General features: G+C 46.6%; 10 protein-coding genes across 10 annotated transcripts; 7 read left to right on the forward strand and 3 right to left on the reverse strand.

Moving 5' to 3' along the window:
* Window positions 1-112: 112 nt before the first annotated feature.
* Window positions 113-1,430, reverse strand: LCP9604111_3410 (alcohol dehydrogenase family protein; the record flags this gene model as incomplete). Its single annotated transcript, XM_039070996.1, has 5 exons — window positions 113-296; window positions 350-991; window positions 1,044-1,138; window positions 1,205-1,256; window positions 1,306-1,430. 5 exons carry the CDS (start codon window positions 1,428-1,430, stop codon window positions 113-115), a joined length of 1,098 nt encoding a protein of 365 aa, XP_038930677.1.
* A 366-nt stretch (window positions 1,431-1,796) lies between these two features.
* Window positions 1,797-3,713, forward strand: LCP9604111_3411 (aldehyde dehydrogenase family protein; the record flags this gene model as incomplete). The annotated part of the gene is made up of 9 exons (XM_039070997.1): window positions 1,797-2,169; window positions 2,234-2,315; window positions 2,379-2,607; window positions 2,680-2,767; window positions 2,822-2,879; window positions 2,931-3,441; window positions 3,493-3,558; window positions 3,612-3,652; window positions 3,701-3,713. 9 exons carry the CDS (start codon window positions 1,797-1,799, stop codon window positions 3,711-3,713), a joined length of 1,461 nt encoding a protein of 486 aa, XP_038930678.1.
* A 1,182-nt stretch (window positions 3,714-4,895) lies between these two features.
* Window positions 4,896-6,620, forward strand: LCP9604111_3412 (sugar porter family MFS transporter; the record flags this gene model as incomplete). Its single annotated transcript, XM_039070998.1, has 5 exons — window positions 4,896-4,928; window positions 4,983-5,310; window positions 5,363-5,863; window positions 5,911-6,410; window positions 6,468-6,620. 5 exons carry the CDS (start codon window positions 4,896-4,898, stop codon window positions 6,618-6,620), a joined length of 1,515 nt encoding a protein of 504 aa, XP_038930679.1.
* Window positions 6,621-7,097: 477 nt separating this feature from the next.
* On the forward strand, window positions 7,098-8,173 carry LCP9604111_3413 (protein kinase family protein; the record flags this gene model as incomplete). Its single annotated transcript, XM_039070999.1, has 2 exons — window positions 7,098-7,274; window positions 7,325-8,173. The coding sequence occupies 2 exons, from the start codon at window positions 7,098-7,100 to the stop codon at window positions 8,171-8,173; spliced, it is 1,026 nt and encodes a 341-aa protein (XP_038930680.1).
* A 202-nt stretch (window positions 8,174-8,375) lies between these two features.
* On the forward strand, window positions 8,376-10,001 carry LCP9604111_3414 (uncharacterized protein; the record flags this gene model as incomplete). Its single annotated transcript, XM_039071000.1, has 8 exons — window positions 8,376-8,437; window positions 8,548-8,645; window positions 8,712-8,864; window positions 8,926-9,152; window positions 9,210-9,291; window positions 9,340-9,389; window positions 9,446-9,609; window positions 9,665-10,001. 8 exons carry the CDS (start codon window positions 8,376-8,378, stop codon window positions 9,999-10,001), a joined length of 1,173 nt encoding a protein of 390 aa, XP_038930681.1.
* Window positions 10,002-11,847: 1,846 nt separating this feature from the next.
* LCP9604111_3415 (uncharacterized protein) lies at window positions 11,848-13,967 on the forward strand (the record flags this gene model as incomplete). The annotated part of the gene is made up of 3 exons (XM_039071001.1): window positions 11,848-12,385; window positions 12,460-12,591; window positions 13,576-13,967. 3 exons carry the CDS (start codon window positions 11,848-11,850, stop codon window positions 13,965-13,967), a joined length of 1,062 nt encoding a protein of 353 aa, XP_038930682.1.
* Window positions 13,968-14,777: 810 nt separating this feature from the next.
* Window positions 14,778-16,417, forward strand: LCP9604111_3416 (uncharacterized protein; the record flags this gene model as incomplete). Its single annotated transcript, XM_039071002.1, has 2 exons — window positions 14,778-15,239; window positions 15,293-16,417. 2 exons carry the CDS (start codon window positions 14,778-14,780, stop codon window positions 16,415-16,417), a joined length of 1,587 nt encoding a protein of 528 aa, XP_038930683.1.
* Window positions 16,418-17,847: 1,430 nt separating this feature from the next.
* LCP9604111_3417 (uncharacterized protein) lies at window positions 17,848-19,262 on the reverse strand (the record flags this gene model as incomplete). The annotated part of the gene is made up of 2 exons (XM_039071003.1): window positions 17,848-19,143; window positions 19,212-19,262. The coding sequence occupies 2 exons, from the start codon at window positions 19,260-19,262 to the stop codon at window positions 17,848-17,850; spliced, it is 1,347 nt and encodes a 448-aa protein (XP_038930684.1).
* A 1,822-nt stretch (window positions 19,263-21,084) lies between these two features.
* On the forward strand, window positions 21,085-23,180 carry LCP9604111_3418 (transcriptional regulator family TF; the record flags this gene model as incomplete). Its single annotated transcript, XM_039071004.1, has 6 exons — window positions 21,085-21,154; window positions 21,208-21,262; window positions 21,314-21,387; window positions 22,351-22,459; window positions 22,535-22,821; window positions 22,876-23,180. The coding sequence occupies 6 exons, from the start codon at window positions 21,085-21,087 to the stop codon at window positions 23,178-23,180; spliced, it is 900 nt and encodes a 299-aa protein (XP_038930685.1).
* Window positions 23,181-23,409: 229 nt separating this feature from the next.
* On the reverse strand, window positions 23,410-24,467 carry LCP9604111_3419 (sterol desaturase family protein; the record flags this gene model as incomplete). The annotated part of the gene is made up of 3 exons (XM_039071005.1): window positions 23,410-23,615; window positions 23,673-24,178; window positions 24,241-24,467. 3 exons carry the CDS (start codon window positions 24,465-24,467, stop codon window positions 23,410-23,412), a joined length of 939 nt encoding a protein of 312 aa, XP_038930686.1.
* Window positions 24,468-24,844: the final 377 nt, after the last annotated feature.

A 24,844-nucleotide genomic window follows, 5' to 3' on the forward strand; every position in this document is an offset into this window, starting at 1 on the left:
AGAAAGCGCTACCTTGTCATTATGCCTAATCGCCCATGCTAGTGATCGCGATTTACAGATGGGTTGAACTTGACGTGTAGGTAGGTACTTGATTATGTTCAATTCAATTCAGCTATTTCGAAATGTTGAGGATGACCTTTCTCGCTTTTCTTTGCTCAAAGATCTCATAACCCTTGGCAGCATCATCAAGAGGTAACTCATGCGTAATGTAGCTTTGCATTTTCTCCTGGTTTTCCGTCAAGCACTGCAACGCATCCTCGAACACGGTACGGACAGGTACGCGTCCAAAGTTAACACTAGGGCATGAAGTTAGACCAGGTAACCTAATCGAGGGTGGGAAGAAACTAACGTGATGTTTTTCTGATAGCATTCAAGGCCTGTGAAGGGTAGCTCGCCTTGATGGAAGCCCACTGATGACAAAACACCACATGGGCGTAGTAGATCAAATGCAGAGCGAAGTGCGGGTTTATTTCCGACAACCTCAACAACGGCATCTGCTCCTCTATTGTCAGTTGCCTCCAGCACTCGAGCATTAATATCGTCCTCTCCGAGCATGAGCGGGATCGCGCCGAACTGCTCAGCCTCATCCAAGCGGTCTTTAACGCTATCAATCGCAAACACGGTCTTGATTCCTTCTGAGCGAGCTGCAGCAATGGCACAGATTCCTACCGGCCCACAACCAAGAATAACAATGGTCGACTCATGGAGCTTTTCACTTGCTGTTTTCAAATTGAAAGACGTGAGTCTGGAATTATACTGTGTGCGAAGACCCTCGATAGCTCGCTGCGCGCCGTAGTATCCTGTTGGAAAGATGTCGGACATCATGATAAGCAGTCGGCGATCTAGTTTTGCTGGAACATGCTGAAGGGTGCCATCAGCGAAAGGGACGCGGGCGTATTCGGCTTGACCGCCGTTGAGCAAGTTGGTGCCAAACGCCACGCCATTGACGCAACGATTTGTTAAACCCTGAAGACAGAACCAGCATTTCAAACTTTTGATCATCAGCAGCTGGAAGTAAACGATACCTAAGCCTTTAAACTTACCAGACTGGAGAAAAGATAGATACAATCTCATCACCGGGGTGAAACAGGGCGACGGCCTTTCCTGTTTCCTCAACGATTCCGACGAACTCATGACCCTTCATTGACATTGCATATTAGCCTTTGTCATAGTACTTAATTATGCAAGTTGCGATACGACCTACCATGATGTGCCCGGTGGCCGTTTGCTGATGGCCGCGATACATGTGAAGTTCACTATGCTAATTAGCCAATTGCAAATCTTCAAACATGGTACACTCCATACCTTCCGCATATTCCTGCCAATGTGACTCGAATAATGGCATCCGTATCATCTTGAATCTGCGGTCTTGGCTTCTGCTCGACACGGATGTCGAAGGGGCCTCGGAAAACAACAGCTTTCATGGACATGATTGGGAATGTGAACTAGATGATCCTTTCCTTTTTTTTTGTAGGACTTCATTTCATAGATTTCTATCCCAATTTATTAGTTCATCGGTGGCGTTCGGTCTCTTTACTCGGAGCGAAAGTGCCGCGCCGAGAAGCCGAGAGGAAAAGGGCCAAACCTTCCCCGGACCCCGGACTATCGTAGGGACCATGGCTCGACTCTTCACCGAATATCATCTTTTTTTTCATTCTCGGATAAAGATTCTGGAGAAGCCGAATATAATCCACCCGGCGTTTCGTCATCTCATATTCTTCCGTCATATAAGAAGAAGCCTACAGAGATTATCTAGTAAAGTTAAAATTGAAGCCTCCCATCAACCTCACGACAAAATGTCTCTCCTCAATTCTTCAATTCCAATTATATTCAATCAGTTGTATCTGAATGGAGCGTATAGCGCCTCTCATTCATCCGAGTCCATTTCCATCCTAAACCCGAAGGACAACACACTTGTCGCAGATGGAATTCCCATTGCGGACGATGTCGATGTCGACAACGCCGTAAGGTTCGCTGAAGCAGCATTCAATGGTCCTTGGTCGAAGTTTAGTGCTACTGAGCGCTCGGCCTGTTTTCATCGATTGATCAATCTGCTCGAAGAGAAGTTGCCTGGAATTCTGCGTCTTGACTCTTTGACGACGGGGAACCCGGTCTCACTCATTCCGACCCGAGAGAGCAACTACATTCGGAACTGTCTTTTATACTATGGTAGGGTGACCGCGGGAGTTGATTGAAATGTTTAAAGGCACTAAACGCTAATATTGGTTTGTAGCGGGTTGGACAGACAAGCAACGCGGGGATTACTTCCCTGACGACGACGGGTTCGTAAAGCTTGTCAGGCATGAGCCTATTGGGTACGCCGCTCCGCATAACGTATTTTAATTTCTGGACAAAATTAATACTGACAAATCTAACAGTGTATGTGTTGCCATCAATCCTTACAATTCACCAGTGGCATCCCTTTTCATCAAAGCTGCACCATGTCTGGCAACCGGAAATGTACTCATTGTGAAGCCATCGGAAAAGAGCCCGTTAGGTTCCTTGGCAGTTGCAGCACTTTTTGAGCAAGCGGGATTTCCACCTGGTGTCGTTCAGGTCTTGACAGGCGATGGCAGTACAGGGGCGCGGCTTGCCAGCCATATGAGAGTAAGAAAGGTAAGAACAAATATTTAATATCCGCGAAACTCCATTCAAAAATCTTTGCTAAACCACGCATAGATCAGCTTCACTGGAAGCGTTGCGACCGGAAAGAAAATCCAAGTTGCTGCAGCTCAAAGCAATTTAAAGCGGGTCACATTAGAGCTTGGTAGGTCGAGATGATGCAATCTCGAGGAAGTAAGCCTACTGACTGAAAATTTAGGTGGCAAAAGCCCGGCAGTGATATTCGAGGATGCCAACCTGGAAAATGCAGTTACATGGTATGAGTTCAAAGCCTTTAAGGTTGAGAGCAGTATAATGACGATATGCAGGACAATCAACGGAATCTTAGCGCGAACAGGACAAGTTTGTGTCGCGGCATCTCGTGTCTACGTCCAGCGTTCAATCGCTTCCAAATTCATCGACCTATATTGTGCGCGGATGAAGGATGCAGTAAAAGATATCGGTGACCCCCAGGAAGTCGAGACCAAGTTTGGACCACTAGCAGATGCCGCGGCCTTTAAAAAAGTCCAGGCGATGATTGCACGGGCTAAGAATGAATGCGAGCTGGCCGTGGGCGGAAACCGCATTGGCGATCAGGGGTGTTTCCTCGAACCAACTGTCTTCCTGAACCCGAAGCCAGACGCTGAAATTTACAAAAATGAAGTCTTTGGACCGGTCTCGGTTATCAAGACCTTTGATACAGAAGCTGAAGTCATTGAATTGGCCAATGATACCGAATATGGACTGATGGCAGGAGTGTTCACGCGAGACATCAATCGTGCCATGAGGGTTTCTTCAAAGATAGAATCTGGTGTAGTAGGTGTTAATTGCGTCAGTGTGGTATGTCATTTCCATGGTGGACATGTGTTGTCGTTGGCTAAAACAGGACAGATGAACATCCAAGTACCTTTCGGTGGTAAGAAAGCCTCTGGAATTGGAAGAGAATTTGGCGAATATGTGAGCATTCGATCATCGAACTTTGAGAGTTTGCTATTTACTGACTTTCCCAGGCTTTACGAGCATTTACCGAACCAAAGACTATTTTGATCAAGTAAGACTCTTTGAAACCCGGCTATGAAAATACTCTAACATTTTCTAGTATGAATTCATAGTGCCTCCACCACGTTATGGGGTATCACATTGTTAGCCTTGCTGTCGAATTGCGGCGAAAGGAAAGGGATTTGTATTGCTCATATCTACTGCCTAGTACATGACATGGCTACCGTGTACTGTGAAATTGTCAGGTATTCAAAGATTCTTGCCCTATTTCAGACCTTTCACTGTCAGATCTCTCTTTTGAAACTGTATAATCTAGATAGGGAAAGCTTGACTTATGTTTATTCCAAGGTTCAGTGTAGGATGACTAAGCGGCCATGTGATTGATATGATTGATATAAAAGTACGGAGTACCCTGAGGCGGAGACTGGAACGCCGACACTTTCCACCTTCTTCCCTTCTTCTAGTAGTCACCCCATGATGTTCTCCTTTTTAGCAACCTACTACTCCCATTGACAATTTTGCTCTCATTCTGTTTCGCACGCAGGGCTGTCGGTGCCCCTGGGTCCCCTCTTCACGAGTTAGTTAATGTTTAGCGAAAGTGGATGGCCATGTGATTTGTGGGGCTCCCACGGACGGGCCAAGTGGGGCTGCCAACACCAATGAAGTTTCCACGTGACTGGGCGGATAATTTTGAGCTTCCCATGAGAGATACCGAGCTCTGCATATTTCCAATTTTGCTCTCTACAGAGCTAGGTAGGTCGGCAGGAAGGCTTTCTCCTAACATCAACGCACATTCAAGTAGGAGGCGAAGGTCTTCCATCGTTTTCGGGAACTTTACTCTGAACGTCGTTTCGATTGTGGACATAAACCACCAGTGCTCCACTTTTTGGAGTCGCCGAAAAGCAAAAAAAAAAAAAGGAAAAACAAAAAAACAAGACCGCGGAGGGGAAAAAAAGGAGGAAGTCTAGTGCGATTTGATGTTTGATGGGATCGATGTTAAACCACGTTCACGAGGATTCTCTCGATATATGTCAAAAATACGTTGTTTCTTTCGAAGTCGGATGTATGTGTCCCACTTTCGATATTCTACGCAATTTCGACTGTGACTAGCGGAGCCAATTTCCACTTGAGCTGATCAAGATAAACTTCTTTCTCCTCGGTATCTTGGGTGTGGGGTGACCCCGGAGCTGGGCCCCGGGGCCCCAGATTCAGACACCGGGGAAATTTGCTTTCCTACTCTTCAGGGATTGCTTCGCTGGTTCATGACACCGTACGACCAGAGCTCCATATACAGGATGCATCTCTCAAATTCTATGTTTCGCATTTTGGTCAGTCTTTTGATTCACGTTCATTGTTCATCAGACGGCTCATGTCCTACCTAGATCTCTGTGTATGTTGCACTGGGCAGTGTGACCTACGGATATTGCTCCAGTATCATCTCGAGCACTCTCGCCCAGCCCTCATTTCTCTCGTACTTTGATTTGGATACGCGCAAAAATGCCAGTAGCTTGGAAGGTGCTATCAATGCTCTCTTCCAGGCGGGAGGGCTTTTCGGCTGCTTGTCATGTATCGCATTTGCAGACATCCTCGGAAGACGAAAGTCGATTATGCTGGCCTCTGTGACCAGTGTCATCGGAGGAGCATTGCAAGTTGCAGGTATTCACATTGGCGCGTACCTTGTCTTCCGCTTTGTGACCGGGCTTGGTGTTGGTATGGTCTTTCCTCGCTCACTGCGATCTCGCTAAATATATGATACTTCAAGGTGCCCTGGTTGCTTTGATTCCTCTCTATCAGTCGGAAATTGCTCCACCTCGTATTAGAGGCCTGCTTGTGGGATCTCACGGTGTGATGATCTGCGTGGGATATGCCTTGTCTAGTTGGATCGGGTTTGGGTTCTCCTTCGTTCAGGCTTCCGCGGTCCAGTGGAGGATCCCATTGGCTATCCAATGCGTGCCCCCTATTTTCCTGACAATTGGTGTCATGTTTCTGCCAGAGTCCCCTCGCTGGTTAATATACAATGACCGCATTGATCAGGCATGGGCAGCGTACAAAGCAGTGTCTGCTTCGTCAGACACACCGACCCCTGAAGACGATGAGGAATTGGCGGCAAACTTTGCCAATCTATGCAGTATGATCCGTATGGAAAATACGGAGGATCATAGCTTCAAGGCTCTTGTGACCACACCTGCCCTTCGGAAAAGATGTATCATAGGCTTCGTGGTTCTCTTCGGATGCCAGGGAACGGCCACCTTGGTTATTAACAGTACTTTATCCGTCCAAACCCTACCAGGCTTTACTAACGGTAATTAGACTACGGTCCATCGCTTTACAAATCTCTTGGCTTCAAAACAAACTCCCAGCTGCTCATTCAGGCTGGCTGGATTACAATTTCCCCCTTCGGGAACTTGATCAACTCTCTCCTAGCTGATCGAGTAGGACGAACTCGGCTCCTCATGGCCGGTTATACCGGCGTGATAGTGGCATTGATTGGTGAATGCATCTCGGTTAGTATTTTCCAACATAATGGATCCAAAGCCGCCGTCAACGCAGCAATCTTTTTCCTTTTCTTCCACATGGCATGCTTTTCAACTACATGTGATGCAACGTCATACATTTACGCCTCCGAGATCTTCCCTACTCCTGTGCGTGCTCGGGGTCTGGCAGTTTCAATCTCTGGTTTGTTTCTTGCCACAATTATATTCTTGCAATGTGCACCCACGGCCTTTGCTACCATTGGATGGAGGTATTATATTGTTTTCATTGCCTGTACCTCAGCCACGCTTGCATTTGTGCTGCTCTACTGTCCCGAGGTAAGTCTTTATCAAATGAAACTGTCAACCTCCAGGTACTCTGCTGACTCCGAGAAGACTGGGCGAAAGTCGTTGGAAGAGATTTCTGACCTTTTCAACTCGCCCTTCGATGAGAAAGCTCTGGAAGGTGACAAGGACAGGAAGATTGGCGATAAGCACTATGTGGATGAGGTTGAAGATTTCGCTGGTCAGGGGGGTGAAAAGGTTTAAATTCATTCACCAAAACTATTCGCACAGACTGTTTACTTGAGAGCTCACTCTTGAGGACTGACTGCTTTGCCAATATCAGTCATATAAAATACCAAGCCATCTTTGATTCTTTGTTATCAAACCCTAGCAAATTGAGTTGAACTTGTTACCTCTATCTCGCCCCAGCAAGATACATTAGAACCTTTTGGTGAATTCTTTACACCAGATTGAAGAAAGACTTGGGGGTTCAACTTCATGAGCAAGCAAAAAAGGGGGAGATAGTTATCACGGTTAACTTTGTGCGCTACTATATATATTGGTCCTGGGCATGTCAGAGCGAGAAAAAGTGTTGGGTGCGCGATAAGATAGGCACCCGGACGTAGCTAGAGTAGATAACCCCGGTCCATTCTCCTTTGCCCGCATCTGCGTACAACATACTCCGTAAGGAGTACATACATGTATTCATCATTCTCTCTGTTTCACCGTCTTTTTCTAACAATGACAAGCACACAACATTGGTTCCCACGATCAATATTGTTCTCGATTTGGAATGTTTTTACCTCGAATATTCCCGGTCTATTCCTTTGGCCGCTTAGACGCCTATTTATTACGTTTTCTTCGACGGCACCGAATGGAGAATATCGGGAGCCAGATGATGAAGAGCGCCTGCAATCTGTGGGTGGAAAACATGCTTCTTATTGACTCTGCCTAATATTATCCTTTAGGCCGATATCCAGTCCTCCGAAAATACGCTACCTACCTTCACTATTCGACCACCCCCTACCGTCACTATTCGACCAGCCTCCGAACGCCGGGATAATCACAAGCTCTTGACAATTGGAATTTTCGCCGAAGTATACCTTTTGGACGATCATATCATAAGGAAAATTCCCCGCAGTCAGAGTGAAGAAGATCTACAACCTATACTACGCGAGGCTCTGATTTACAATATTCTCGGAGCACATCCACGAATTGCCGAATGGCTATCAAGGGGCATATCCGACTATATCGAGATCACATACTATTCTCATGGTGACCTTGTGGAATACTTGGACAGGAATCCAATCACTCCCGAGCTTCGATCCAAATGGTATCAGCAGATCTTAGAAGCTATTGTTTTCATCCATAGCCGTGGTGTTATCCATTCCGACCTTGCTCTACGTCAGTTCTTCATTGATGAGAACTTTGATCTACGACTTGGCGATTTCAATTCTTCGCAGTGTCCTGGCCATGCAGCGCTTGGCTATGAGAAAGCATCACACTGCTTACCAAGAAATTATGAACTTCCCAACACGGAAGCTTCCGACATCTTCGCCCTAGGATCTACGCTCTATGAGCTAGTTACTGGCAAAGCGCCATATAGCGAACTTTATGGGCCGAAAACCGACGATCCGGATATCATCAAAGCTCGACTCCGACGACAAGACGTGATAGACTATGATATTGAATCACGCTACAAAAACGGCATTTTCCCGGATGTCTCTGATGTATTTGGAGGAAAAATCATATTAGGTTGTTGGCGAGGGGAGATTTCTACCGCCCAAGGGGCACTTGATTTGTACTTGCACGGCTGATTTTTTTTAAGGACCATTTCCTGTAAGCGGAATTGTTTACCGACCGACGGTTTCCAATACATTCCGTTCAAATCCCCAATTATTTATCTGTACAGTCCACTCAGAGGAAAGGCCCATACCATTTTGAAGTCATTTGTATTTGTTCCCACATGGTGCCAACTATTTCGGCTTCTCGGGATAGCTTTTCTCCGACCCTCCTAAGATGCCGACGGGACAAATGGTTTCACAACTTTCTAGATCAGGAACAATCCTTTTTCAAGTAACGTGCGTAGCCATCTCTCTTGCTTGGGGCTTTGAAGCCCCTATAGCTGGATATCGGTACTCCGTAAGGAGTGATTGGCCCATCTTTCTTCGGCCTTTTCTTCAAGCACGAGGTGGGACTGGCTATTCGTCCCCACCGGCACGGGAAGCCATCATGGAAGTGAGCATCCGGGGCTAAGCGAGATTACTCGGCATTTGACCCCAAATCTCGGTAAGGGTGTCCTCCCCGCGCTTAAAGAGGTCTCCCTGGCCGCCCCAAAATTCCAACACTGGATAGGAGCATATAAGATGGCATCGTATGAAAATGCCGATCACCGGGAGCCACGGTATATCCTCCCAAAATTCGAAGATCTCCCGCCTGTAGCTGGCCAGCCGCAAGGATGCCTCTGGGGGTTCTTTGACAAGCCTGGCAAGAAAGACGAGTTAGGAAGTAAGTTCGGCCTCTGTCCCTGTTGAATAGCCCGCATATTCCAGGATTTTGACGTTATCAGCTCTCAACTTCCTCAGCCCGTCGGTGGTGCGGGAGGCAGCAAAAGAGATCCAATTCGGGAATCATGTCCAGCTTGACTGGTCCATGAATAATCTACAATTCCCGGGATCTGGACGGGCTACATTGTGTCATCATGTCAAAGAGATGGAGGCTGAGGGCTTTGTTGGTCTTGACGACGAAATTTATATCAATACCCAGACTAGTTCACAGTGGGATAGTCTCAAACACGTTAGTTTTCCTTTCCTCACCTCCAAGTTTTGGTGTTTACAGTCATTCTATACATAGTGGGCGATTCAGGACCAAGCGGTTTTCTATAACGGGCTCACATTAAAGGATGCTATTAAGGGGCCCGAGAACGGAATCCATAGTAAGTGAAATGAATTGTCGTGACGGGCCAATGACTGATGGCTAGCAGACATTTGCGAGCGCGGGGGCATTGTTGGACGAGGCATCTTAGTTGATTGGGTATTTTGGCACGAGATCTACTTTTTGAATTTCAGTCAACTGACTCAAACGCCCAGCTGAGATGGTGGCAGCACCACAATCCAACAAGCACTCCTCCTAGCCCTGACACCAATTGGGCCATTCCGCTGTCAGAAATCGAAGAAACCTTAAAATGGCAAGGCACGCAATGTAAACCGGGTGATATATTCATCCTTCGGACAGGATTCGTCAAATGGCACGAGTATGAAAGCACCTATTCCCAGCGTATCATGAGTTTCCAGCTGACTTCAGTACAGGACGGCAGATCCCGAGGCAAGGGCCAAAGGCGTCAGATCTTGCCAATATATTGGAGTCGAAGGCAACATGGAAACCGTCAGGTGGCTATACGATAAACAATTTTCTGCTGTGGCCTGCGATACCATGGGATTCGAAGCTTGGCCTTATGCTCAGGACTGTTGCTTGCATGAGTGGCTACTGTGTCAGTGGGGTACTCCGATCGGGGAATTATGGGACCTGGAAAAGCTGAGCACACAATGCGCGGGGTTGAACAAGTGGTCTTTCTTCCTGACTAGTGCGCCGTTGCATCTTAAGGGTGGAGTGGGCTCGCCTCCTGGGGCTATTGCTGTATTGTAGTTGCCATTTCCATTTCTTAATATCCGCGCATGGAGAAACCTGTATATTCAAGAGTTCTGCATTGTTATAGTTCCATTTTTTGGATTATATAACATTCGATGTGTACAGTATGCAGTTTGTTTCCATGATTTCTACCTGTATATACCTAATTTTATACTGTTGGACCGTCACATCACATCCTTAATATCATGTTTTACCAGAAAAGGTGATTCTCTCATGACCTTCCAGACTTATGTCTTGGCCAGTCTCCATTTCGTGCAGGAGTCCATTATCCAATACCGAGCTTTCATAACGCAATTCAGATTATTATGTTCGTTCGGTCATCCGGAGACATGCCCTGACTCATGATTCCAGGGTGCGGCAAGTGGTTGATATCAGAAACCATGGTAATAGATCAGGAGAAGTGTTCCGTTGAAAAGTTTTCCCGCTATTCTTTCCATATTTGATCGGATTACTATGATTCGAGAAAGTTGTGTTGGTACACGGAAAGCATTGATACCGAGGTGAGTATCGTGACACCATGAAGATGCATCGCAATAATAATAGAGTCGGCAGGAACTTCAGCAGCTCCGCAGGTTGTAAATTCATCATATCCCCGTATATTCTTACTCTCTGTTATCTGCACAGGTGGCTCGTGCGCACTTAAGATTTGATAAGTACATCCATGGATTCCTTCCAGTGGAGAGCAACTTAAACGAGTCCCCGATCAATTTATATTTGGATATGCTGGACTATCGGGGAAGGCAAACAACGGAACGGCCTCGTGGAGGGCGAAGCTGACCCTCGTAAGGTATTAATGCTAAGGTTCGCAAAGCGCAATCCCCCTCGTTCTCCGATTAATTATCGGCTGCAGCTCAAGACTTCCAATCCCCGCTCAAGGGGCTAGCCTTAAGCAGCTAAATGTGATACTAGATAGAGAACCATCTATAGCAGACAAAGAAACCTAGCTAGTACAACTAGATCCCATCTTGGAGGCAAACCACCTTCGGGCAACAGTCCGCGATCTGATTGCAGGTCCTCCATCGAACGTACCTACAACAAGTACCCATATTGTATGTGGAGTTGGGTTCTATGGTAAAGCCAATCCTTCTGACCTATCATGCTCAATTTCAAATCACAATATTGTCTGTTATCAATACTACAAATTTGCTATGATTTGGGATAGGTATTAAATGCACGATTAATAACTTGTAGGATATGGTAATGTATATCCGCCCTAACTTGCTCCCAAGCCTGTTTTGCAAGTTGTTCCACATTTTCGGAAGAGAAAAAAATGACCGGCGGGAGACATTGGCTGCTGGTCGTCACAATTGCCCGAGGAATAGTAGAGCGATATCACATATTTTTGAGTTGGGATTCCCTGATGGTGGCTACTTTTCCCGCTTAATGCGGAAATTGTATCGGGCACAGTCATAGGACACGAAGTCACGTTGGTGCCCAACACCAACCACCGCCCCCGCATCAAGAAGCGAAGTCATGTAAATCATGTACAATATTGTATGTTGTACTGTGATTCCTCGGAGCTATAAATAACAAAACTCATTACATAGAAAATCCAAGCCTCATTATTCAGTCAAACTATGGTTCGAGAAGCTAAGTTTTAGGAATGGTAGATAGATGTCTACCATGGTAGACATTGATGTGTGAAACCATGGCGATCTTCGGCATCTTCTTCAAGGCTCTCTAACAGAAACTCATGATTTCGGCGATTGGGAAAATGGCGTAAAGGTTAGATAACGAGCCGGGCCTTATATACAGTGTGTTTCTTCCCCTTTGTCATATTTTCCCCTCCTTGTCATCCCGCACCTACCATTCGCACCAGAAATGACATTCACAGCTCAACGGTATGGATTCAGCTACAGCGTTGAGCAGTCCTCCCTCTTCGATTCCTGAGCCTCAGTTGAATGTACATTACTCTGCACCTGGGTTTTGCTTGCCGCATCCCGATACTGTCAGTGAATTTCGCCGGGACAAAAGTAACCTGGTATTCTGCCATGGTGTCGCCATTGTGAAGATCTCACCCGAAGTCGTCGTCAAGATTGGTCCTCATATCAATTTTATCGAGGCTAAAAACATGACGTATGTTGCGGAAAATACAGGGGTTCCCGTACCTAAGGTTTTCGCATGTTATACGTACGGTCCTATTGATCGCGACCCTGATGACTACAGGGGCGTTTACGATACCTACATCTTTATGACTTATATTACCGGTGAAACACTCCAGGTAGCTTGGGATGGTCTCGACGTCTCCGCCAAATGTCAGATTACGAGACAACTTACGACATACATCCAAGAAATCCGCAATTTGGAGAGTGCTGGTTATATCGGTTCTTTGGAGCATGGTCATGTTACTGACCATAGTCTATCGACCTCTGATGACAAAGGTATAATACCCAGATACTAAGAATAAAGCATATAGGCATTATTTACTCTGAACTAACACGTTTTTTTTTGGAAGGCCCATTTAATTCCGAGCGGGATTTCAACACGGCTCTTGTTGAAGTCTACCAAAAGAATGCCCCGAAACGCCATATCAAAGCTTTTTTTAATGGAATGCTTCCTGAATCCCACCGCATTTTGTTTGCACATGGTGACTTCAGGCCTCAGAATATCATGGTGAAAGATGGAAATGTGACCGCTATTATCGACTGGGAGCTGAGTGGTTGGTATCCCGAGTACTGGGACTTCGCGAAAGCTCTACTTATATGGTTCTATCAGAATGATTGGACAGACTACGTGGTTCAAATTCTCCAACCATATCACGCGGAATTTCTCATGCACTCTTTCCTGATGGAAAAGCTGTTGTTGTAGTTAGGATTTTGCAGGATTACGCAATACAAATAACCCGTTGAATACTCGGACAGCAAATCCATTCTGAATAACTCGCGGTACCATCCCCTTGATTCCACTATATCGCGATATAACCGACACATCATCCACGTATCTACTTCTTCGATACAACCAACCCATCACACACATAGCTTCTTCACCTCATTCAACACATCGTCAACCTAATCAGAACAATCCCGGGGTGGTGGGTAAAGGTCACTCTCCATGAGTGCACGTGGATCGTGAGGAACCTTCTGTTCCGCAGCAACTCGTTCGAATTCCGAGAGTTTCGATCTCGGGAACTGAAATTGGAATTCTCTCCTTTTGTAGCTTTTGATTGCCTGAAAATTATACCCGGGACGTGGATCGTATCGCATGCCCATGCCCAGATCACCGATGACGTGGTAGAATCTTCCACGTCCTTGGTCGTCCATCTGTGTGGGGACAAGAGCGATAGCTTGATGATCAGCCTTGTTGCGTTGGCTGAAATAGACTCGGTAGACGTTGTAACGTGAAGGGCCGAGTTGCTATCAACAGATCCCTTGGTCGCGTTCTGCCAAAGGCCGTCTCGCTAACACCAGCGACGAGGCCGTTGACGGCCGTGTTCGGTCCCATCTCGAGGCCATCTTGGCTTCACCGCTAGAAGAAATCGCGCCATACCGGCCTCAGCTTTAAGGGCATCTTGATAATTTAGAACAGTTGAAAAGGCTCCCACTGTGGGTCGCTCACTATGACCTGAATGAAGTGAACGTCCTGATTGATGAGGATTGCAACGTCACCGGCTTGATTGACTGGGAGCTGTCCACCCCACTTCCATTTGGAGTTGGCTTCGGTCGCATTCACACCTACGCTGGTGAATACACGGGCGGGGAGTTTTGGGTACCTGATGAGTTTGAGGATGCCAAACGGGGGTTTTGGCACGAATTGTTTGATGGAATGCCAGCAGATACTCGCGACAAGTTGGAGCAAGATTTTGCTCTTATCCAGGATGCTGTCATTCTTGGGACATTTTTGGATTGCTTTTGTTTTGAGGACGGGGAAGTTATTGTTGGCGCTGTTTCTAAAAAGGCTATCCCCAAGCTCCTTACATACCGAATTCCTTTTGTTAGAGGGGATGAGCCTCCATACAGAGATTAGAGCCGCTTAGCAACCAATTTTCCTACGCAGAATCCGAAGACAACGATTGTTTCCTTCTAAGTAATCCAAATCTATAGACAAATTTCAGGAACCGATTTCAGGATAATAATTGGGTGGTATTGTAATAATCATATTCCGAGAGAGCTGATGGATCTTATACTTCACATGCAGTTAGGTATGATAGTAACTAGATTATAATATCCAAATTCCGCCCATCCTTCAATCACTCCTCTGATAGCTCAGCTGGAAGAGCGCAAGACTGTAATTGTCCTGTTCTGCAAAGAACTTGTCATCTTGAGGTCCCTGGTTCGATCCCGGGTCAGAGGATTTTTTGGTATTTTTTGCCTTAGACATTTTGATTTCTTCGCTCTCTTCCCTTCCTTGCATTTGAATAATTAGTATACTCCTTAGTATGCTGACCATTTCGATCTATCTTCGAAGATGATGCTGAAGCTACTCCGTACTTCTTTTAACATCAAGATCAAGGTTGGAATCTTATGTGTCTTACTAATCGCCGTGGGGTCAAGTTGTGGGGGTCGACCCGTTGGTTTGTGGGTTGCGGGTCGACCCATTTACGGGGTTTGGTGTCCAACCTTGAATATACCGGCTAATTTGGATTTCCGTAGTTGTCCTCAAAATAACAATCTCCAAATTGTCTCGTTATCTACCTTACGCTTAGCATACAGGTATCTAGATACGGAGTAGGTATGTGCGACTTTCAGGCGGTGAGCTGGGCGGTATGTCCTGCGATTTTTATCAGGGCTTGACGGCTCGTACACTTTGAGCTTTGAGGACGCAACCACCTGAACAATGCCGAACACTCTGCCTCTTCTGAGAGGTCAAATTACCTACTCCAAGGCTCAAAAAGAAGAGATCAACATATTACGTCGACTCGAATATCCCAACCGACAAAAGAAGTTCTTTGCCAACCTCTCTAACAATAATCAGGATTGGATCAAGGATGTTATAACCCACCATTTGGGCCTTCGATCGAATGATTTGTGTGAAGTGGCTGATGTTCAATATTGGTTGCATGGAAGTTTCAACGTCTGTATTCCAGTCTCTATCAACGATTGGCAAGCCAGAAAACAGTCGGGAACTCGAGTTCTCCTTCGATTGCCTCTTCCATACCGCCTGGGCGAGGACTTTTGTCCGGGAAATTGCGATGAGAAAATTCGATGCGAAGCTGGAACGTATGCTTGGCTGCAAGAGAATTGCCCTGATATCCCCATTCCTCGTCTTTATGGCTTTGCCACTTCCGATGGACAAACTGTGCGGTTTTTCTGTTCCCCCTCATCAACCGAGGCCATACTGATGTTGACCAGCTCTCGCATATCGAGAGTCTTCCTTTGCTAAGCCGCTGTTTCCAACACTTCCGCCGCTTGCTTCTGTCGTTTTTTGGCCATTCGCTTCCTTCCTCATACGTTTCCCACCCATCACGAATCTCGAGATATGAAGGCGACGCCTTGCCTCCGGGTTACATGGTTATCGAGTACATTGAGAGTAATAGGGGGCAAATGCTTTCGTCAACCTGGCTGAAAAGAAATCAAGATCCTCGCTACCGGCGCATGCTTTTTCGCGATTTCTCTCGAATATTGCTAAGTCTAGCGCGTATTCCTCTTCCATCAATTGGCTCATTTGTTATCGACAAAGACGGCTACCTTCAGTTGGCAAACCGTCCTTTGTCACTCGAAATTCAAGACCTAGAAAATGATCACATCCCTACGAATATGCCACGGTCCCAGACGTACTCGGCCGCTGACTCATATATCATGGATCTTCTTGGACTTCATAATAGCCGGCTCAGAAACCAAGCCAATGCGATAAACAACTTGAGTGATTACATATACCAAGCATCGGCTTTGACTGGGATGCAAGCAACTTTTCCATCATTCTTCACGAAAGAACTCTGCCGTGGCCCTTTCACTTTCATTCTCACCGATCTCCACCAAAGCAATATTTTTGTTGACGACGATTGGCATATCACTTCCCTAATCGACCTTGAGTGGGCTTGCTCTCGTCCAACCGAAATGATCCGTACACCTACGTGGCTTACAAACAAAGCTGTCGACGAGATTTCCGAAGATGCAGTCGAGTATGAAGCAGTCAGGTCCGAATTTATGGAAATTATGGAAAATGAAGAAGGGTTGTTAGGGGAGGCTTCTGGAAAGGCAAACCTCTCTGGGATAATGGACCGGAGCTGGCGATCTGGAACTTTCTGGTTCTCCCTTGCACTTGCAAGCCCAACTGGTCTCTTTTCGGTTTTTTACAAGCAAATCCAGCCCCGCTTTAGTCAATATTGTAAAAATCCGGCTGAGGCCTTCCAAGAGACAATGTCATGGTACTGGGCCCAGGATTTTGTGAGGGTTGGGGCCAAAAAGCGGCAAGATAGAATTGAGTACGATACTCGCTTGAGGGCAGCATTTGGAGTTTCAGACGAGGCAGATTGAAAGTATGTACAGAATTCGCTCGAAATAATAGCATATTTCCGGCCTCTAGAATTCAATCTATTTCCCTTTCTCATCCTTTGGTTCGTCTGGACGTTTGAATATATCCTCAATGGCCTCATCTAGGTTTCGTCTAGCTCTATCAAGCTTGGAGTCGTCGCGATGTTTTTTGACGGCTTCTGCCGAAGAAGTGAGCTGTCGTAGTATCTCCTCCACGCTTGACTTGGAGTCAGCGGTTGACTGTTCTCTCTTTTCATGTCCAGGATTTTCCGACATGTTGCTAAGCGAAATGCTATTTCTATGCCATTAATTAGCCCATGGTCACTGGTCACTACACCACTTGTGTTTTTCTGATCTAGTACCTCGTGGAAGATTGCGGACTTCAAGGTGATGGAGTTGTCAGAAATCAAAAGAAAGTCTCCACGCACCTTTTACCTGAATACCCCCTGCTGGTTCTAAAGCAATAAGAGCCTAGAATGGGATCAAATCGTGGGGCTAGCCTCGGACCGCTGCTCTTACACTGGTCTTTTTCGCTACATTCAAAGATACATTGTCATCTGCCAGTATGCGAAACGTCATAATGTATATTGAGGTCCTTGCGGTATTTAAATCCCTCACAAAAATTACCCAGCATGCTCAGTCTAAAAATCGTCCAGATATGGCGTTAACATAGAGGCTTTTGAGTGGACTCTCGGATTATATAGGCAAATCATTGCGAATTCTCGATATGGATCTCTGCAGTCTTCGCAACAGCCTCTCGCGGATTGGTCATCCCCTCAGCCTCCAGGGATGTCTATATTGTATTAAAGATGCCCCACATTTACGCTGTAGTTGCCTTGAATGTCATATTGGCAGTGTTGGAGTTGTGACAACAAACTTTCGAATGACGTTATTTCCTATATTCGAGGCGGTAGGCCACTGTGATTCTACTAAAACGCCCAAGGAGTGACAACGAAGAAGCATAGTACCGTCATCTTCTTTTTATTTGAGAATAGGAATCAGGTAGAATATATACCATTTTTTCCAATCAAAGTGCATGTCTTTTTACTATGTAAACCAGAATATATGGCAGAATTCTGAGTGGTACTGAAAGTTCAGGCGGGATGTGCGAGCAAGTAATAGATATTATTTTTTTTTTTACAATCCAGAATGAGTATTAAACTACTGCAAGTCGTAAGAGAATCAAGAAACATCCTGATAATCAATAAAGTCGTCATATATATAGACAGCCTAAAACTGCGAGAACAAAAGCCAAATTGAGAGACGTATATCGTGTAATTATATTACCTCATGTTGATTTAACGAATATAGAAAGAGAATGAGTAAAACGGACTGATATGTCCAACGCAACAGGAACATAAATCTCAACAATGAGCAATCCCAACTATCCCCACCAGCCACCAGCCACCACCTTTGTCAGGATTATCCACCACTCAAATCTGCATAGCAAGAGCGCAGAGAGCACCGAACACCACGGCAACACCGGACAAAGTAGCACGACCAGCCGCGTTGAACGGAATGGTGCTAGGGCTGGGCTTGGTCCCGCTGCCACCGTTACCACCGGAGGCGGGAGAAGTGTGAGCCACAATGCCGGTATAGGTCTTGGATCCAGTGATGACCTTGGTAGAGGTAGCAGTAACACGGGTGAAGCTGCCGGTGTGGGATGGACGTCCCACGGTGACGGAAGGAACACGGGTGTATGTAGGAACCCAGGCTGAGGCATCACCGGAAGAGTGAGGAGAGCCAGGTCCCTTAGGGCCAGTCCAGACTGTGGTGGTAGAAGCCTCAGCAGTAGGGATGGAAGACTCGCCTGGCACAACAGCGGGGATGGAAGTCTCAACCGGAACAGCGACGGGGGTGGTAGACTCGGCAGGAACGAGAACAGGGACAGTGGGAACTGTAGGCTCGCCCGGAACGGCGACAGTGCTGGTGGTTTCACATGGCACGGCGACGGGGGTAGTGGACTCGCCCGGAACAATAACGGGAACAGTGGGAACGGTAGTCTCACCCGGCACAATGACGGGGATTGTGGTGCCTGGCACAACGACGGGAGTGGTAGACTCGCCAGGAACAACAACAGGGACAGTGGGAACTGTAGTCTCACCCGGCACAATAGCTGGGGTGGTAGTCTTTCCTGGAATCACGACCGGGATAGTGGTCTCCGCGGGGGAAGATGGGGTGGCAGTGGCCGGAGGCGGGGTAGATGATCCATCACGGCAATCAACCTCACCCAAGACGGCCAGACACAGGTTGATGGGGATATCGATCAGACCACCAGTAGAGGTAGATTTCTGCTGGCATTTAGCCTCGCCGAGGACAGCCAGACAAATGTTGATGGGAACACTGATCAGGGCACCGTCGTCGCTACCGGAGGAGGAAGAGGCCTGGTCACACTTGGCCTCTCCAAGGACAGCCACGCAGGTGTTGACAGGCACACTGATCAGACCATTGCTGGTGGTCTTCTGCTTGCATTCGGCCTCTCCGAGGATGGCGGTGCAGAGATTAACGGGCACGCTAATCAAGCTGTCACGGGTGTGGAGACCGTGGTTGCCGATGAGAGAGGAAGAGACCTGGTCACACTTGGCTTTTCCAAGGACTGCAACACACGCATTGACAGGCACGCTGATCAGTCCCTTGGTGACGGTCTGCTGCTTGCATGCAGCCTCTCCGAGGATGGCGGCACAGAGATTAACGGGCACGCTGATCAAGCTCTCAGTGGCTTGGGCTCCCTACAGTGACACAATCTGTTAGCTGTATGTCAATTTGCAACAGCAACCAATGGCACGGGCTTCCTTACGGAGCATGAAGCTGCGAGAGCCACAAGCGAAGTGATCATGGATTGCTTCATATTTGCGAGTTGGAAGTATATTTAGAGTGAAAGAAAGAATGGACGCTGAATGATACCAGCAAAAGGGAGTGTCGGGTGGAAAAGAACTAACAACGAAGAGATGAAGAACAGGAATAAATGAAAGAGGCAGACAGCCTTATATGTGCCAATCCATTAGTCGGTCGTTATAGCAATCTCAAAAATAGGGGAGGAAACGTCGATCTACATCACAACGTACTGCCTAGCCCAAACAAGAAAGACTAGACCAGCCCATTCTGCTGGTCAATCACTTTCTTATTGGTCCCCTGCTCCTAATTTCCCTCGTTTTTGGTTGACAAGTTGGTCAACGAACCAAACCTGATATCCAAACCTTATGCTAGACCTATCACTTCACTCCCGGGCCGCTAATGCAGTTAGCGCCTTAGTTGATGCGCTCGGGGTCTAGTCCGAGCTAGTCCAGCCCCCATATGCACGTATCTCAGGCACTTCTTTGTGCTCGTGATATCTCATCTCAGGGGCACTCCAAGCAAGGCATCAGTTTCAATATAGGGCTATTCGGGGTAATAAGCCGAAAAATCCTAAATTGGACCAGGAAAATGTCTGTACGACCAAATTCGAGTCCTCGTAGCCCAAGACTAGTCATCATGTGCCTCCTACCTGATCTAGAACCCCGGCTACCTGCGTGCAAGGGTCTGTAGTCAGGAACGGTGCATTTGGAAACTAATTCAAAGTCGATTAATCTGGGTCGCTTTTTTCCACGGAAAAAATATTCTATACTCCCTCCCTACTCCCTACAAGTTAAACAAAACATGGCATACTCGGACATCGAAGTATTGCGCAAGTGTCGAAATTTAGGGTATAAATTCCACATTACCCCATATGGTCTTTTAACCCTTGGGTGCCTTGACCTCCTTGGCTGCGCTAGAGATGTGCGCCCCACCAGGCTTACGATCTTGTTATGATCCACAACGTCTGTTTCCGCATGTGCAGGGTGATCTGCAGCCTGGCGTACACGCGAGTGTTCATCTTTGATCCTGAGCTTTGTCCCGTCTTAATAACTCCACCCCTTCTTGTATACAAAAATCGTGGGTATATCTACGGATTGATAATTTACGCAACACTGTGTGCTTGAGCGAAGGAGGCTTTCTCGACTAGTTGATGTGATACTACATCTTGATTTTGAAAAGATTTTCTATTGATCCACTAATCATCGAATTTGACGTACGCCAGGTTCCGTGCACCCCAGGGGTTCGGAAAGTTCCGTTGGTTTGCCCCAATGAATCAGCTTACTTTCAATGGCGTTGGCAAAATAACTAGGAAACTAGTAGTTGAGAAAACCTTATCCTGGCGCATGGATGTTGGTGACTTTCCCAAATATCATTGTGTATGCTATATATATCACAAATAGGACTAGAAATCTTTTTCCCGTTGGTCCAGACCGCCAGGAGGAAGCTTTTCATTAGCAAATCATAGTATGCAGCGCTATTACTCCGTACCCTTGCAGACTCTACATAGCATGGCATGATCCAAGCCCAGTCCCATTCGTGTTTAGTGGTTTATTGAAGCCTTAGGGCTGGGCATTGCCTGAATAAATGACAAATTCTGGTATAGTCATTCCGAGGTTGTTCCTTTCAGTTCTCATCTCATCCTCCTTCAAGACAATAATAGAATAGCATGTTGAGATTAAATTTCTTCACTTTTTGCGACGTTAGAATAAATCCAATTTGTCGGGAATACGGCCACGCACGGATGGAATTCGTCCACGCGCTGACTCGTAACCGCCCACTGCCCCTCTCCCCTTCCTTTCTCATTCTGATATTGTAACAACACTGCTGTCGACGTCATGTTTCAATGTACACAATGCGAAAAAGCCTATCAGAGGAAGACTCATTTAATTCGCCATGAAGTGACCCGTAAGGTCCAATGAACGCCCCTACAAATTATGAATAGGCTGATCATCTCCCAGATACACAGCAGCTCTCTTCTAGCTGTCCTCTGTGCAGCAAATCATTTCTAAAGCCGTATGTAAAGTATCATTACTATAAATAATGATAACGTCTAATGCTCGAAAGTGAGGTCACACGAAGACATATCAAAAACTGTGCGAAAAAATCCAATCAACCTGCGCCTCCTGCAGCCAAGCCAGGTAGGAAAAGGCATTCATGTGATCTATGCTACTTTGCCAAAGCATCTTGCGACCGAAATTTACCTTGCTCTCGCTGTCGCTCCTTTGGGCGAGAATGTACTTTCGTAACCCGAGAGATACCTTCCGGGGATCCCAGTTGCTCCGCAGTAACCTCGCTCTCGCCTTCGATAACTACATCGCGAGCGAACTCGAGAGACAGTGGGTCATTTTCTTTTCTCCAACACTTTGCCAATCCTTCTTTCCAAAGAGATAGACTGGCGATTGGGGAGACTGCAAAGTGTTCTGTTCGCCGGAACCTCGAAACACTCAATTCCCATATCGAAGATGCCCTCGTTCCTACTGATCCTATGTCAGCTTTTGATAGCGATTTCCAACTTACAAATTTCTCTTTCCAAGTACCATCGACTCTGCCCTCTTTCACGGATGATTACCTACTCCAGTTCAATCCTGATACTCTCTTCCCTTCGAAGCTTTCCAACCAATTATCCGAGATTATGACGGAGTTGGTCGATACTTCGAAGTCAATGGGTCTCGGAAGCACAGGAACGCTAAACCCGCTTGATTTTATGGAACTTTCTACTCTCTTGGGGGTTTCCAATATCTCTGCTTCTATCTCTGCATTCTTTCACTCACTGCACTGGCATTTGCCCGTGGTGCATTTTCCAACCTTCGACCCAGGAAACATCTCCAATGCTCTGTTACTCGCAATATTTCTATCCGGTGCCACATATACTATTCCACTAGATGGAGGAGCCCTACCATCCGGGCTGTTCGACGTCGCAGAAGAGTATATATTTCGCAAAATTGCGGATCTATCAACACTCACTTCACCGAAAGACCAGTCGCATCTTTTATCAAATGTACAGCTAATGCAGAGTGCTCTTATTATTGAGATGCTTCAATTTGGACAAGACAGTATGCAAACAAGACGTCGCATTCGCATCGTCCGGCATCCATGTTTAGTATCCACCATCCGATCCCTAGGAATTTTCCAGCTCAAGCGAGGAGCCGCTCCCACCGTTTGTGATGAGATGACTTGGAGAAATTTGGTGGCAGAGGAAGTGTGTATAAGGTACCTTATATCCCATATCCCACTCTCTCCTTGTCTTGTCTTCTCTTTCGAGATGTATCGCTAACCAGTTCCAAGAATCGCTTGTTGGGTCTTTTTAGCAGACGGATTTCTCACCGTTTGCTTCAAAAACCACCCGTCAATATCGGTCTTTGAAATGGACTGTCATTTTCCCTGGAGTGCTGGGCTATGGGAAGCCGAAAGCGCATCTTCTTTCAGCAGAATTGCCATGTCGCACTCGACGGAGCTCCCACTTCCACCTCTAAAAGATGTGATCACGCAGTTGCTTGAAACTCCTTTAGGTAATGACCCAATACCATGGGGTCTTTCGGTCTCAGTAGAGCATCTTCTGATTCTGATTTACGGTATGTTGATAACTGAAATCAGCCAAGTGATTAATTCCTAACAATATCATACAGCCATTAATTCCCTCGCCTTCCAAGCGAGAGCTGGCTTATTAAGATACCTATCGCTCGATAGAATACGGTGTGCGTCTAGCAATTGGAGGCGCATCTGGGATTCTGTCATTGGTCTCCTAGATAAGGATCAATTCCTTCATCTTGGGTATCCGAAACACGCTCAGGAGCTTTGGTGGTTGTTGAACGCTACTCTGGATGCTACTGGCAGATCTGATGTCAGCCTTCGGTATATGGATAACACCGCTACCGATGACTTGGGGAATTTGAATGAATTCATTCAATGGTGTCATCAAAGTCCGCCATAGTTTCGAGTATAAATACAAATGTTGTACATGATGAATTCGCTTTTCCGCCGAATTTATGCTTATTATTTTCTTCCTTCGGCTACAACACTCGAAAGGAAAGAGACATCCAAAATTACATAGTATTTATATTATTAGATATTAATATCATCTCGAGCCAAATGACAACCTCGTCAAGAGAGACCGCCTATTATGTTACATTTAAATACAAGATAGAACCTCCTTGGGACTCTCATTCACACTTATCTCCGAGTTTCCCTTTCCCACCCATTTGCTGGCCTTCCATGAAACTATCCCCCTTGGGCTTTCGGTATGTTCCCGCGAGGCGATCCCACGCCGTCGTAAACTGCCCATAGTTGTAGTTGAAGTACAAGTGATGCATCGTGTGACAAGAAGCACCGTTGATTACCACCGATGTTGGCAAGTACTCGGCGTCGTCTGTAGAATCAATGTCAGCCATCATACCATCGTTGCATGTGGATCATAAAAACTCACGGATCAGCACCGTCCACACAGTAACAAACATAAACAACCCCAAATATGCCCCTTTCTGCAACGGAAAGAGCAGCGGGTAAACATGGTAGGGGAGACTCTGCGCCCATCCATCGAGGGGGTGAAACGCATAACTAGCGAACGGTGTCGGCACCGCCCACTTATGGTGTGGCTTGTGAAGCCAGCGGTAGACGCTAGGGTGATGCAGACCACGGTGTATCCAGTAAATGCCACTGTCTGTGAAGCAGATGAACAATGGATACTGGAGCAAGGTGTATCCGAAGAACGGGGAGTCGCTGGTGAGATCATATAGTTTCGACCAGCCCCTGATCTCTGCTAGGAAGAATGGGACGGTGAGGAGGGCCATGACAGGGATTGCGGATACGCCTTGGTTGATCTCGAGTTTGACTTGGTGTGCGAGGAAGCGCGGGTGTTGGAGTAGTCTTTTGTCGAAGAGGGTGTGGTATAGTAGCAGGCTACCGAGGAGGTACATTATCATTGCGAAAAGCCTGTTAAGTAGCGAGGTCTCAGTTTCTGGGATATTGTAGTTACTTCGAGGGAAGGGACTTACCATATAATCACGTACAGTGACAATGCTTGTCTGGCAATGTCGTCTCTCTTCCAAAGGCTTGCCTCCGCCCATTTTGAGGGCTGCATGGGGTAATAGACACCGACATGTTGGTTCAAATGGGCAGTGGCTTGAGTATCATTGTTGAAGATGGCTGTTGGGTCTGGCGAGAGTAATGCGTAGCACCGGTCGAGGACCAAGGTATCCAGAACGTCCAGGAAAATATCCATTGTTGGTAAAGTGATAATTATGTACCTTGTACAACTCCCTCAACCTACGCAGAAACAAGGCCATCCTCTTCTCTTATATGTGGGCAATACCTACATGGCGATCACTTACTTGGAGAATACCTACATGGTTAACATCAGCCCATCCGGCGAATACCCACACGGTTAATACCTACACGGGAAATCCCTACATTGAACTCTTAGTTACACGCCGCGATCCATTTATTACCACGCGGGGATATCAGTGGCTGAACAAACTATTCCAGACAAAGGGAATACATTGCAGTTTATTTGCCTCCGAGGGAAATCTGTGCGAATTCATTGCTCTCAAGATATAGTAGGCGATGAATTTTATACTTGTATGTAATAACTTCCTCTGT

This window comes from Penicillium roqueforti (genome assembly GCF_015533775.1).
Source record: "Penicillium roqueforti strain LCP96 04111 chromosome Unknown scaffold_05, whole genome shotgun sequence".
In the NCBI taxonomy this organism is placed as follows: Eukaryota; Fungi; Ascomycota; class Eurotiomycetes; order Eurotiales; family Aspergillaceae; genus Penicillium; species Penicillium roqueforti.